The following is a 15,884-nucleotide window of genomic DNA, read 5'->3' as shown; positions in this document are numbered from 1 at the left end:
GTTATTAGAATTTGAAACAATATCAAGTTGCTAGACTTGGTATGGTTCTGATTTTTTTCTGTATTTTGAACCTCACGGAACAATGAGAGTTGCCTCGTCATCAGACGCTATAAACAAAATCCAGTTGCTGGAGTTGGTGTGCTACTATTATTTATTTTTCTTTTTTGTCACTCCACTATCAGAGTCGCCATGTTTTTAAATTTGAAACAATATCTAGTTGCTGGACTTTGTATGGTACTGATTTTTTTCTGCATTTTTAACCTCACCGAACAGTGAGAGTCGCCTTCTTATCAGACACTGAAACAATATGAAGTTGCTGGACTTGGTATGCTACTGATATTAATTTTTCTTTTTTTGTCACCCCAATATAAGAGTCGCCGTGTTATTAAATTTGAAACAATATCTAGTTGCTGGACTTGGTATTGTACTGATTTTTTTCTGCATTTTTAACCTCACCGAACAGTGAGAGTCGCCTTGTTATCAGACACTGAAACAATATGAAGTTGCTGGACTTGTTATGCTACTGATGTTTTTTTTTCCTTTTTTGTCACTCCACTATCAGAGTCGCCGTGTTTTCAAATTTGAAACAATATCTTGTTGCTGGACTTTGTATGGTACTGATATTTCTTTTCCTTTTTTGTCACACCACTATCAGATTCGCCGTGTTATTAGAATTTGAAACAATGTCAAGTTGCTGGACTTGGTATGGTATTGACTTTTTCTGCATTTTTAACCTCACCGAACAATGAGAGCCGCCTTGTTATCAGACAATAAAACAATATCAAGTTGCTGGACTTGGTATCGTGCCTTGTTATCCGACACTGAAACAATATCAAGTTGCTGGACTTGGTAAGCTAGTGATGTTTCTTTTCCTTTTTTATCACCCCACTATCAGAGTCGCCGTGTTATTAATTTGAAACAATATCCAGCTGCTGGACTCGGTATGGTACTGATATTTCTTTTCCTTTTTTGTCAACCCACTATGAGAGTCGCCGTGTTATTAGAACTTGAAACCATATCTAGTTGCTGGACTTGGTATGATACCATTATTTTTTTCCTTTTTTTGTCACCCCACTATCAGAGTCGCTATGGTATTAGAATTTGAAACAATATCAAGTTGCTGGACTTGGTGTGGTACTGATTTTTTTCTGCATCCTTAACCTCACCGAACAATTAGAGTCGCCTGGTTATCAGACACTTAAACAATATGAAGTTGCCGGACTTGGTATCGTGCCTTGTTATCAGACACTGAAACAATATCAAGTTGCTGGTTTTGGTATGCTACTGATATTTATTTTCCTTTTTTGTCACCCCACTATCAGATTCGCCATGTTATTAGAACTTGAAACAATATCTAGTTGCTGGACTTGGTATGGTACTGATTTTTTTCTGCATTTTTAACCTCACCGAACAATGAGAATCGCCTTGTTATCAGACAATAAAACAATATGAAGTTGCTGGACTTGGTATCGTGCCTTGTTATCAGACACTGAAACAATATCAGGTTGCTGGACTTGGTATGCTACTGATAATAATTTTTCTTTTTTTGTCACCCAACTATCAGAGTCGCCGTGTTATTAAATTTGAAACAATATCTAGTTGCTGGACTTGGTATGGTACTGATCTTTTTCTGCATTTTTAACCTCACCGAACAGTGAGAGTCGCCTTGTTATCAGACACTGAAACAATATGAAGTTGCTGGACTTGTTATGCTACTGATAATAATTTTTCCTTTTTTGTCACTCCACTATCAGAGTCGCCGTGTTTTTAAATTTGAAACAATATCTTGTTGCTGGACTTTGTATGGTACTGATATTTCTTTTCCTTTTTTGTCACCCCACTATCAGATTCGCCGTGTTATTAGAATTTCAAACAATGTCAAGTTGCTGGACTTGGTATGGTATTGATTTTTTCTGCATTTTTAACCTCACCGAACAATGAGAGTCGCCTTGTTATCAGACAATAAAACAATATCAAGTTGCTGGACTTGGTATCGTGACTTGTTATCAGACACTGAAACAATATCAAGTTGCTGGACTTGGTATGCTACTGATTTTAATTTTTTTTGTCACCTCACTATCAGAGTCGCCGTGTTATTAAACTTGAAACAATATCAAGTTGCTGGACTTGGTATGGTACTGATTTTTTTCTGCATTCTTATCCTCACCGAACAATTAGAGTCGCCTTGTTATCAGACACTTAAACAATATGAAGTTGCCGGACTTGGTATCGTGCCTTGTTATCAGACACTGAAACAATATTAAGTTGCTGGTTTTGGTATGCTACTGATATTTATTTTCCTTTTTTGTCACCCCACTATCAGAGTCGCCGTGTTATTAGAACTTGAAACAATATCTAGTTGCTGGACTTGGTATGGTACTGATATTTTTTTCTGCATTTTTAACCTCACCGAACAGTGAGAGTCGCCTTGTTATCAGACACTGAAACAATATCAAGTTGCTGGACTTGGTATGCTACTGATATTAATTTTTCTTTTTTTGTCACCCCACTATCAGAGTCGCCGTGTTATTAAACTTGAAACAATATCTAGTTGCTGGACTTGGTATGGTATTGATTTTTTCTGCATTTTTAACCTCACCGAACAATGAGAGTCGCCTTGTTATGAGACAATAAAACAATATCAATTTGCTGGACTTGGTATCGTGCCTTGTTATCAGACACTGAAACAATATCAAGTTGCTGGACTTGGTATGCTACTGATATTAATTTTTCTTTTTTGTCACCCCACTATCAGAGTCGCCGTGTTATTAAATTTGAAACAATATCTAGTTGCTGGACGTGGTATGGTATTGATTTTTTCTGCATTTTTAACCTCACCGAACAATGAGGGTCGCCTTGTTATCAGACAATAAAACAATAACAAGTTGCTGGACTTGGTATCGTGCCTTGTTATCAGACACTGAAACAATATCAAGTTGCTGGACTTGGTATGCTACTGATATTAATTTTTCTTTTTTGTCACCCCACTATCAGAGTCGCCGTGTTATTAAATTTGAAACAATATCTAGTTGCTGGACTTGGCATGGTACTGATTTTTTCTGCATTTTTAACCTCACCGAACAGTGAGAGTCGCCTTGTTATCAGACACTGAAACATTATCAAGTTGCTGGACTTGGTATGGTATTGATTTTTTCTGCATTTTTAACCTCACCGAACAATGAGAGTCGCCTTGTTATCAGACAATAAAACAATATCAAGTTGCTGGACTTGGTATCGTGCCTTGTTATCAGACACTGAAACAATATCAAGTTGCTGGACTTGGTATGCTACTGATTTTAATTTTTCCTTTTTTATCACCGCACTATCAGAGTCGCCTTGTTATTAGAATTTGAAACAATATCAAGTTGCTGGACTTTGTATGGTACTGATTTTTTTCTGCATTTTTATTCTCACAGGACAATGAGAGTCGCCTTGTTATCAGACAATAAAACAATATCAAGTTGCTGGACTTTGTATCGTGCCTTGTTATCAGACACTGAAACAATATCAAGTTGCTGAACTTGGTATGCTACTGATATTAATTTTTCTTTTTTTGTCACCCCACTATCAGAGTCGCCGTGTTCTTAAATTTGAAACAATATCTAGTTGCTGGACGTGGTATGGTATTGATTTTTTCTGCATTTTTAACCTCACCGAACAATGAGAGTCGCCTTGTTATCAGACAATAAAACAATAACAAGTTGCTGGACTTGGTATCGTGCCTTGTTATCAGACACTGAAACAATATCAAGTTGCTTGACTTGGTATGCTACTGATTTTAATTTTTCTTTTTTTGTCACCCCACTATCAGAGTCGCCGTGTTATTAAATTTGAAACAATATCCAGTTGCTGGACTTGGTATGGTACTGATTTTTTTCTGCATTTTTAACCTCACCGAACAGTGAGAGTCGCCTTGTTATCAGACACTGAAACATTATCAAGTTGCTGGACTTGGTATGGTATTGATTTTTTCTGCAATTTTAACCTCACCGAACAATGAGAGTCGCCTTGTTATCAGACAATAAAACAATATCAAGTTGCTGGACTTGGTATCGTGCCTTGTTATCAGACACTGAAACAATATCAAGTTGCTGGACTTGGTATGCTACTGATAATAATTTTTCTTTTTTTTTGTCACCCCACTATCAGAGTTGCCGTGTTGTTAAAGTTGAAACAATATCTAGTTGCTGGACTTGGTATGGTACTGATTTTTTTCTGCATTTTTAACCTCACCGAACAGTGAGAGTCGCCTTGTTATCAGACACTGAAACAATATGAAGTTGCTGGACTTTTTATGCTACTGATGTTTCTTTTCCTTTTTTATCACCCCACTATCAAAGTCGCCATGTTATTAATTTGAAACAATATCCAGCTGCTGGATTCGGTATGGTACTGATATTTCTTTTCCTTTTTTGTCAACCCACTGTCAGATTCGCCGTGTTATTAGAATTTGAAACAATATCAAGTTGCTGGACTTGGTGTGGTACTGATTTTTTTCTGCATCCTTAACCTCACCGAACAATGAGAGTCGCCTTGTTATCAGACAATAAAACAATATGAAGTTGCCGGACTTGGTATCGTGCCTTGTTATCAGACACTGAAACAATATCAAGTTGCTTGACTTGGTATGCTACTGATATTAATTTTTCTTTTTTTGTCACCCCACTATCAGAGTCGCCGTGTTATTAAATTTTAAACAATATCTAGTTGCTGGACTTGGTATGGTACTGATTTTTTTCTGCATTTTTAACCTCACCGAACAGTGAGAGTCGCCTTGTTATCAGACACTGAAACAATATCAAGTTGCTGGACTTGGTATGGTATTGATTTTTTCTGCATTTTTAACCTCACCGAACAATGAGAGTCGCCTTGTTATCAGACAATAAAACAATATCAAGTTGCTGGACTTGGTATTGTGCCTTGTTATCAGACACTGAAACAATATCAAGTTGCTGGACTTGGTTTGCTACTGATATTAATTTTTCTTTTTTTGTCACCCCACTATCAGAGTCGCCGTGTTATTAAATTTGAAACAATATCTAGTTGCTGGACTTGGTATGGTACTGATTTTTTTCTGCATTTTTAACCTCACCGAACAGTGAGAGTCGCCTTGTTATCAGACACTGAAACAATATCAAGTTGCTGGACTTGGTATGGTACTGATTTTTTTCTGCATTTTTAAACCTCACCGAACAGTGAGAGTCGCCTTGTTATCAGACACTGAAACAATATGAAGTTGCTGGACTTTTTATGCTACTGATGTTTCTTTTCCTTTTTTATAACCCCACTATCAAAGTCGCCATGTTATTAGTTTGAAACAATATCCAGCTGCTGGATTCGGTATGGTACTGATATTTTTTTCCCTTTTTTGTCAACCCAATGTCAGATTCGCCGTGTTATTAGAAATTGAAACAATATCAAGTTGCTGGACTTGGTGTGGTACTGATTTTTTTCTGCATCCTTAACCTCACCGAACAATGAGAGTCGCCTTGTTATCAGACAAAAAAACAATATGAAGTTGCCGGACTTGGTATCGTGCCTTGTTATCAGACACTGAAACAATATCAAGTTGCTGGTTTTGGTATGCTACTGATATTTATTTACCTTTTTTGTCACCCCACTATCAGAGTCGCCGCGTTATTAGAACTTGAAACAATATCAAGTTGCTGGACTTGGTGTGGTACTGATTTTTTTCTGCATCCTTAACCTCACCAAACAATGAGAGTCGCCTTGTTATCAGACAATAAAACAATATGAAGTTGCTGGACTTTTTATGCTACTGATGTTTCTTTTCCTTTTTTATCACCCCACTATCAGAGTCGCCAAGTTATTAATTTGAAACAATATCCAGCTGCTGGATTCGGTATGGTACTGATATTTCTTTTCCTTTTTGTCAATCCACTGTCAGATTCGCCGTGTTATTAGAATTTGAAACAATATCAAGTTGCTGGACTTGGTGTGGTACTGATTTTTTTCTGCATCCTTAAACTCACCGAACAATGAGAGTCGCCTTGTTATCAGACAATAAACAATATGAAGTTGCCGGACTTGGTATCGTGCCTTGTTATCAGACACTGAAACAATATCAAGTTGCTGGACTTGGTATGCTACTGATATTAATTTTTCTTTTTTTGTCACCCCGCTATCAGAGTCGCCGTGTTATTAAAATTGAAACAATATCTAGTTGCTGGACTTGGTATGGTACTGATTTTTTTCTGCATCCTTAACCTCACCGAACAATGAGAGTCACCTTGTTATCAGACAAAAAAACAATATGAAGTTGCCGGACTTGGTATCGTGCCTTGTTATCAGACACTGAAACAATATCAAGTTGCTGGTTTTGGTATGCTACTGATATTTATTTACCTTTTTTGTCACCCCACTATCAGAGTCGCCGCGTTATTAGAACTTGAAACAATATCAAGTTGCTGGACTTGGTGTGGTACTGATTTTTTTCTGCATCCTTAACCTCACCAAACAATGAGAGTCGCCTTGTTATCAGACAATAAAACAATATGAAGTTGCTGGACTTTTTATGCTACTGATGTTTCTTTTCCTTTTTTATCACCCCACTATCAGAATCGCCAAGTTATTAATTTGAAACAATATCCAGCTGCTGGATTCGGTATGGTACTGATATTTCTTTTCCTTTTTGTCAATCCACTGTCAGATTCGCCGTGTTATTAGAATTTGAAACAATATCAAGTTGCTGGACTTGGTGTGGTACTGATTTTTTTCTGCATCCTTAAACTCACCGAACAATGAGAGTCGCCTTGTTATCAGACAATAAACAATATGAATTTGCCGGACTTGGTATCGTGCCTTGTTATCAGACACTGAAACAATATCAAGTTGCTGGACTTGGTATGCTACTGATATTAATTTTTCTTTTTTTGTGACCCCGCTATCAGAGTCGCCGTGTTATTAAAATTGAAACAATATCTAGTTGCTGGACTTGGTATGGTACTGATTTTTTTCTGCATCTTTAAACTCACCGAACAATGAGAGTCGCCTTGTTATCAGACAATAAAACAATATGAAGTTTTCGGACTTGGTATCGTGCCTTGTTTTCAGACACTGAAACAATATCAAGTTGCTGGACTTGGTATGCTACTGATATTAATTTTTCTTTTTTTGTCACCCCACTATCAGAGTCGCCGTGTTATTAAAATTGAAACAATATCTAGTTGCTGGTTTTGGTATGCTACTGATATTTATTTACCTTTTTTGTCACCCCACTATCAGAGTCGCCTTGTTATTAGAATTTGAAACAATATCAAGTTGCTGGACTTGGTATGGTACTGATTTTTTTCTGCATTTTTATTCTCAACGGACAATGAGAGTCACCTTCTTATCAGACATTGAAACAATATCAAGTTGCTGGACTTGGTATGCTACTGATGTTTCTTTTCCTTTTTTTATCGCCCCACTTTGAGAGTCGCCATGTTATTATAATTTGAAACAATATCAAAATGACGGACTTTGTATGGTACTGATTTTTCTGCATAATAAACCTCACCGAACAATCAGAGCCGCCTCGTCATCTCGTCATCAGACACTAAAAACAATATCCAGTTGCTGGAGTTGGTATGCTACTATTATTTATTTTCCTTTTTTGTAACTTCACTATCAGAGTCTCCGTTTTTTAAATTTGAAAGAAAATGTAGTTGCTGGACTTGGTATGGTACTGATATTTCTTTTCCTTTTTTGTCACCCCAATATCAGATTCGCCGTGTTATTAGAATTTCAAACAATGTCAAGTTGATGGACTTGGTATGGTATTGATTTTTTCGGCATTTTTAACCTCACCGAACAATGAGAGTCGCCTTGTTATCAGACACTAAAACAATATCAAGTTGCTGGACTTGGTATCGTGCCTTGTTATCAGAGACTGAAACAATATCAAGTTGCTGGACTTGGTATGCTACTGATAATAATTTTCCTTTTTTGTCACCCCACTATCAGAGTCGCCGTGTTATTAAATTTGAAACAATATCTAGTTGCTGGACTTGGTATGGTACTGATTTTTTTCTGCATTTTTTACCTCACCGAACAGTGAGAGTCGCCTTGTTATCAGACACTGAAACAATATGAAGTTGCTGGACTTTTTATGCTACTGATGTTTGTTTTCCTTTTTTATCACCCCACTATCAGAGTCGCCATGTTATTAATTTGAAACAATATCCAGCTGCTGGACTCGGTATGGTACTGATATTTCTTTTCTTTTTTTGTCAACCCACTGTCAGATTCGCCGTGTTATTAAATTTGAAACAATATCTAGTTGCTGGACTTGGTATGGTACTGATTTTTTTCTGCATTTTTTACCTCACCGAACAGTGAGAGTCGCCTTGTTATCAGAAACTGAAACAATATGAAGTTGCTGGACTTTTTTTGCTACTGATGTCTCTTTTCCTTTTTTATCACCCCACTATCAGAGTCGCCATGTTATTATTTTGAAACTATATCCAGCTGCTGGACTCGGTATGGTACTGATATTTGCTTTCTTTTTTGTCAACGCACTGTCAGATTCGACGTGTTATTAGAAATTGAAACAAAATCCAGCTGCTGAACTCGGTATTGTACTGATATTTCTTTTCCTTTTTTGTCAACCCACTGTCAGATTCGCCGTGTTATTAGAATTTGAAACAATATCAAGTTGCTGGACTTGGTATGGTACTGATTTTTTTTCTGCATTCTTAACCTCACCGAACAATTAGAGTCGCCTTGTTATCAGACACTTAAACAATATGAAGTTGCCGGACTTGGTATGGTGCCTTGTTATCAGACACTGAAACAATATCAAGTTGCTGGTTTTGGTATGCTACTGATATTTATTTTCCTTTTTTGTCACCCCACTATCAGAGTCGCCGTGTTATTAGAACTTGAAACAATATCTAGTTGCTGGACTTGGTATTGTACTGATATTTCTTTTCCTTTTTATCACCGCACTATCAGAGTCGCCTTGTTATTAGAATTTGAAACAATATCAAGTTGCTGGACTTGGTATGGTACTGATGTTTCTTTTCTTTTTTTGTCAACCCACTGTCAGATTCGCCGTGTTATTAAATTTGAAACAATATCTAGTTGCTGGACTTGGTATGGTACTGATTTTTTTCTGCATTTTTTACCTCACCGAACAGTGAGAGTCGCCTTGTTATCAGAAACTGAAACAATATGAAGTTGCTGGACTTTTTTTGCTACTGATGTCTCTTTTCCTTTTTTATCACCCCACTATCAGAGTCGCCATGTTATTATTTTGAAACTATATCCAGCTGCTGGACTCGGTATGGTACTGATATTTGCTTTCTTTTTTGTCAACGCACTGTCAGATTCGACGTGTTATTAGAAATTGAAACAAAATCCAGCTGCTGAACTCGGTATTGTACTGATATTTCTTTTCCTTTTTTGTCAACCCACTGTCAGATTCGCCGTGTTATTAGAATTTGAAACAATATCAAGTTGCTGGACTTGGTATGGTACTGATTTTTTTTCTGCATTCTTAACCTCACCGAACAATTAGAGTCGCCTTGTTATCAGACACTTAAACAATATGAAGTTGCCGGACTTGGTATGGTGCCTTGTTATCAGACACTGAAACAATATCAAGTTGCTGGTTTTGGTATGCTACTGATATTTATTTTCCTTTTTTGTCACCCCACTATCAGAGTCGCCGTGTTATTAGAACTTGAAACAATATCTAGTTGCTGGACTTGGTATTGTACTGATATTTCTTTTCCTTTTTATCACCGCACTATCAGAGTCGCCTTGTTATTAGAATTTGAAACAATATCAAGTTGCTGGACTTGGTATGGTACTGATGTTTCTTTTCCTTTTTTTATTACCCCACTATGAGAGTCGCCATGTTATTAGAATTTAAAACAATATCAAAATGACGGACTTGGCATGGTACTGATTTTTTCTGCATAGTAAACCTCACTGAACAGTCAGAGTCGCCTCGTCATCAGACACCAAAACAAAATTGATTTGCTGGACTTGGTATGCTACTGATATAAATTTTCCTTTTTTGTCACCCCACTATCAGAGTCGCCGTTTTATTAGAACTTGAAACAATGTCTAGTTGCTGGACTTGGTATGGTACTGATATTTTTTTCCCTTTTTGTCAGTCCACTATCAGAGTCGCCATGTTATTAGATTTTGAAAAAATATCAAGTTATTGGACTTGGTATGGTACTGATTTTTTTCTGCATTTTTAACCTCACCGAAAAATGAGAGTCGCGTCGTCATCAGACACTAAAACAAAATCCAGTTGATGGATTTGGTATGGTACTGATATTTCTTTTCCTTTTTGTCACCCCACTATCAGATTCGCCGTGTTATTAGAATTTGAAACAATATCAAGTTGCTGGAATTTGTATGGTACTGATTTTTTTCTGCATTTTTAACCTCACCGAACAATGAGAGTCGCCCTGTTATCAGACACTAAAACAATATCAAGTTGCTGGACTTGGTATCGTGCCTTGTTATCAGACACTGAAACAATATCAAGTTGCTGACTAAGAAGTTGTACGATTTATTCGTCCCAACTAGAATCCTAAATGCCATTATTAGCACCCATTAGCGTGTCCAAAATTGCCAAGGTAATTACCTTTCGGATGAGATATTAACCGATTCTGGGGTCCCTCAAGACGACAAGCTCTCCCCTCTCCTCTTTAGCCTTTATATTGCTGACTTAGCCCCTGTTTTGTCTATAACAGGCTGTGACGTTGTTTTCTATGCTGATGATACTGTTATTGGATCGACAGTTATCGATAAGGTCCAGAATGCCCTGGATGTCTTTTCAACTGAAAACGATCTGGAAGTCAACGTCGATAAGACCAGATACATGAAGTTCAGAAATGGCGGTAGTTTGGGCCGCTCCGAACGTCTAACCTGTAATAATACCCCACTTGAATAAGTCAGCAACTTCACTTATCTTGGTATTGTTCTCTCCACGACCTTTACAATTACGGGTCATGTATCTCATTTAAAGAAAAAATCGATGAAAGCGATCAAATCACTGCGAAACAGTGTAAATTTGTAGAAAACGGGGTTTCAAACTGCCTAGACTGTTGGATGCGGTCATGAAGTCAGTCACGACCCATGGAGTAACTGTGTTTGATGGGTCGGATGACGCAATTCTGACCCAAGATCACTGCCGGAGAGTGATCGGCTTGTATCGGAAACGTTGGGCTCGGATATCCAAGCTCTGGTCAAATACGGACCTTATACAGCACCTCTATGATGATGATTTTCTCCGTTTACAGTCATCTAGAGCCTAATAGACGTCCTTTTGCTCTTTTCTACATCAACGGTTAGCATCATCTTTTGTGTATTAGAAGTGATTGCTATGGCCCACCCGACCCTCCGGACTGTGCCTGCAGGCTCTGCGAGGAGCCATTCGTCGAGAAATTTCACCTGTCATGTGCTGCCCTCCCCAACATTCCAATAGTCTCAAGGGTGTTACGCATTTACCATGAAAACTCTGAAAACTTGGCCTGTTTTAGTTAAAGTGTATGTCATAAAATGTATCTACACACGTGCTTTGTAATGATTTGCCTCTGATCTTATACGCTGCATACGACTATGTACTTTGAATTTTGTTTTTCTTATGCTTTACACGTTGTATATGATTTTATACATGGCTTTTGTATCTTACGCTTTGCTGTTACACTGTTTCTCTTTTTGTCGTTTTCTCTTTTTCTTTGTAATTATTGTTTTTCTTCATTAGTTGAAAATTTCGAAATGAAGCAATATTTGTTCTTTACAACAACGTTTATATTAAAAATTTCCTACTTTTAAAGTTAACAGGCTTCGTTGACAGTGATAATGATCAAAATTTTATTTCTTCAGGAGTCGCAACTGTTGAAGTAATTACACATATTTATTTTTCCAAAAATTACTGATACTATGTGCATTCAACAGCATCAGTAGAAAGTTTACATCAACATTGACAAATGATGTTCCATGCTGTTCTTGTTTCAGATTAATTGTTGATCTTATTGATTCAAAGCCCTTGTAATATGATCTCCTTCACCTTACTCTTGCTACTGTTTTCATTGTCTTTTGCATACGTAGCTGCAAGTTGCAGTGAAAGATTCTGTGGTAGTAGCTGTCTCGTTCAACTGCAGACTGGCTTCAGCACTTTAAACTTTGGCTCCTCAATTGATGCTGAACTAAATTGTACAGTTGATAATACTAATGGGAACGCATCGCTGTTTCTTCTCGTGGTAACTGCATCTCAACTTGTCCCAAGTGAGTTATTTATGAAGAGTTATTAAAGTATTTACCAGATCCAATTTAAAAGGCGTAATTGGTCTGCTGAACTATGATATGGGTAGTTGATAACGGCTAATTGTCCTCCGGATCTTCTCCGTTTGTGCCCCCAGTACGTTATGCACCACAGTTACAGAGCACTTGCCATTAAATAGTAAATCATGTACAAATATGACACGTGCGTCTGGGGGTGCAATTAATATGCACCCACTAAGCTGGGGGCACAAACCAAAAAGATCCAAAAATAGTTTTCGCTCATTTTGATTTAAAGTTTCCATTGCTTACCTAGCAGGTTTCCAAAATTTGGGGCTTTTTTGAAGTAAATTTATCTAATAGATAAGGCTGGCTGATCTCAAGGTCTTAATAACTGAAGATGGCATCGCTGAACTCAGGCGATCAGTTTTCGAATAGAAGAATAGATCCCCATCCTTAGGCAGAATAGATCCCCATTCTTAGTCAGAATAGATCCCGCATCATTGAGACAGATAATTATGTTGGCTTGTAATAGTGCATAAGAGCTTGCTGAAGAGAAATGTTTCTTGTTTGTTGAAAACAACAAAAGAATCAAAATATAAGAACTGAAAAGTTGGCTCTTGAAATATTAAAATACTGAAAAAGACTACAATTGCGATAAAAGACGACTGCAATAAATGGCTAAATGACAATGTTTTGATCGGGAGAAATCCCTTCTGTAAAGAAAATCCCCAACAACAACAACAACTACAATTTTAAATCATACACAGGCCTAAAACAAACTTAATAGAATGCTTAAAGCTCTCAAGATGAAAGAGTCTAAACCAATTTCGACGGGCTTTATGAATGAATGAAGAGATGATTGAGGTCAGTCAGTCATAAAAAGTTAAGGATGATAACGGAAATCTATATCAAAACTCCCAATCAATAGCAAATGTTTTAAATAAAATTGTTTCTTGTCTAGGTAACTTTGAGCAATATATTGCAACAACATACAACCACGAACAAGACACCTAGCCGAGGGCAACCAATTATTATGAATAATGAAGACTGTAAAAATGTAATCCTGCTGTTCACTTTAGGTTTTTATTTACGTTTGACATAAGTCAAGCTATCGATGCTCTTGACGAAAACAGATATTCAAAGTTCGTCTTCAATCTCAATGATTGTTTTTAAGGACGCTTTATTTTTGAAAATTAAAGTAGCTTCTATTGTAACTCTTATCCTCAAAACTGATGATACTCCAGATCCATTGATTTATGGGACGAGTTCGGCAACCGACTCCTTTTCATAAATCTAGGAATAAGTTTTTAGTGACAACTACAACCTTCTAAAACCCAACAGCTAACAGCAAGATGGCAAAAGAAGTGCAAATTACAACTCCAGCTACAAAGAGACCCAAACCAAGCCCTGTTCGAGAAGGCCCACTCGCCTTATCCTGCGTTGCAGGAATTGATCCTACATGTCCATGGTCAGATCCTGAAAAAGCCGCCGAAACAATCCAGATCCTTCGGGCCTAGAACAACGACAACAACAGAAGGCCCTCTCCGTTATCCAAAGCGCGTGTCCAGAAGCTTTGCCTTCCACCGATTAGAAGATCAGCACCAGAAATGCTAAAGACCTTAGCTTTGTGATAGTCGGAGTAGGGCTGGACAAGAATCTGGACGAGGTTAAGGCAGCTATCAACAAGATATACTCATCAAAAGTGAGCATAGTGCGCATCCGAAGCCCAGCCACCCAAACACCTAATCAGCTGGTGAGAGCCTTCACGTGATGAGAGACCACAAAAACGCTTCTGATCAGTCGCAGCCTGATAATCGAGCTCACCAAATACCGATTTGAAGAGTTAATACAAGCCCAACCTTCTTCTCCTCTTTCAAGACGTAATGTGGTGATCTAGCGCGGTTGGTACCAAGGCTTTGGTCACAAGGCAAATGAGTGCTCCCAAGAAACCCGATGCATCAGATGATGAGGTAATCACAAGCTAGCTGACTGCACTGACCCCAGAGATACCACCAACTGTGTCAACTGCAAAGAAGACCAAGCTGCCAGCTACAATGGCTGCATAAGATACAAGGATGATTTAGGCTTGAACCGACCCCTCACACTGAAAGACCTTCCTGCAATCCTCTGAACAGTTAGGCGAATAATAACTGATGCCGTTGTTACAGCCATGTCAACCGGATCCTCATATTGACCTCGACGAGTTTCACCATTACTCCAAAGAGAAACAAGACGCACACTTCATTGGCCTCCTCGCCAAGCTCCTCAAAATGCCTCCAGATCCCAGCAAGAAAGACAATCTAGACATCAACAGACCACCTTCTGAATGAGAATACAACCATTGCCACCAACGACAACAAGTGAGACAGAACCCACATCTGTAACAACGACTTAAGAGAGCAGGGAACCCACTGCTCAAGAGGTTGCTGTTCAGACTGCTGGCCAGTCTGGCGAAACGTACAGTCAACTCAACTTAACAAGTTTTTGATGCCAACATATAGATATCTGGTGAAAAACATTGGACCTATTATGTTTTTTTGATAAGCCAATTTACAAATTTAATGTTCGTTAAAAGCACGCAACAATATAAAAAAGCACTAGCACCTGTGGGGTGTAAAGGTGATATGCCTAAAGCTGAAAACGTTGCAAAAGTGCATCCTGTTGTTTTTGATATTGGCTTTCGGTGGGCAACAGTGCCTGTACCTCGTTACCAATTATTACTCTGCCTCACTTTTAATGACGGTGAAATATGGTTAAATTAGTCGTGGACATAAATGCCGGAAAAAGCATGGATCACCTCACTCGTATTCACCGATAAACGTAATTCATTTCTGCAGTTTCTATCATTGCGTTAGCTTGAAGTCTTGTTACTGGAACCTAATTGGTAATAACTGGAGACGCTAATCACAGACTCAGTTGTCTTTTTTGGGCAATGATATGGATATTTGCAAAACTGCTAATTGTCTTTCTGATCCCCAGTTATCGTTGCAAGGGGAATTTCTGTAATTAATCTATTTATGGGTAATTTCAACCACTGATTGTTCTTCAATCCCTAATTAGTATTAGAAGAGATTTTTCTGAAAGTCTTTATGGTCTAATTGACACTGTCGTATTTATTAGATTTGCAACCACCGACAACAGTGATGCGTGTTTCACAGTGACGAAATATTGTCTCTGTTGTTCACGGTCGCCCGAAAATAGGGACAGTGAAAAATTATGACCGATAATCTTTTTCTGGTTTCGGAAAATAATGATCTACAACATTTGGATTTCTCCTAGTTCGAAAAGAACGACTGAAAAAGAAGTTCATTGACTTCTGAAAAGACTGCAATTTTTCTTCTTCCACGCTTCCGTGCTCATCGTGTTTTTTTAAAAGACAACTGGAAGCAGAAATTACGTTAAATGATAATCTATCGGGTAATTTGTAACCAGGTTAAGAGGTGCAACAAAGCTGAAAACTGTAGCCTCTCATTTTTGTTCTTCATTTCAACGGCAGGATTGATAGTATCAACCCTAATTCATTTGACTGTCAGTGAAAAATGTTCATTTTTCTGCATTTTTCATTGGATTTAAAGAATTCAGTTAAATGCAAAAGAAGGATCGGAATATTTTTTAGCAAACTGAAAATATCATAA

General features: G+C 37.8%; 1 protein-coding gene across 2 annotated transcripts in view; it reads left to right on the top strand.

The window, feature by feature from the left end:
• The first annotated feature begins 11,791 nt into the window (after positions 1-11,791).
• LOC142337613 (uncharacterized) overlaps positions 11,792-15,884 on the top strand; it is a 116,602-nt gene continuing 112,509 nt past the window's right edge. Inside the window, exon 1 of one of the 2 annotated variants that reach the window (XM_075386964.1) lies at positions 11,792-12,252. In XM_075386964.1, coding sequence (XP_075243079.1) covers positions 12,021-12,252 — 232 coding nt within the window. In that variant the 5' untranslated portion in view covers positions 11,792-12,020. The remainder of the gene's footprint in view (positions 12,253-15,884) is intronic. The other variant, XM_075386966.1, reaches the window with a different exon arrangement.

This window comes from Convolutriloba macropyga, chromosome 4 (assembly GCF_964194025.1).
Source record: "Convolutriloba macropyga chromosome 4, txConMacr16.3, whole genome shotgun sequence".
In the NCBI taxonomy this organism is placed as follows: Eukaryota; Metazoa; Xenacoelomorpha; order Acoela; family Convolutidae; genus Convolutriloba; species Convolutriloba macropyga.
This window is presented reverse-complemented; position numbering and strand designations above follow the sequence as displayed.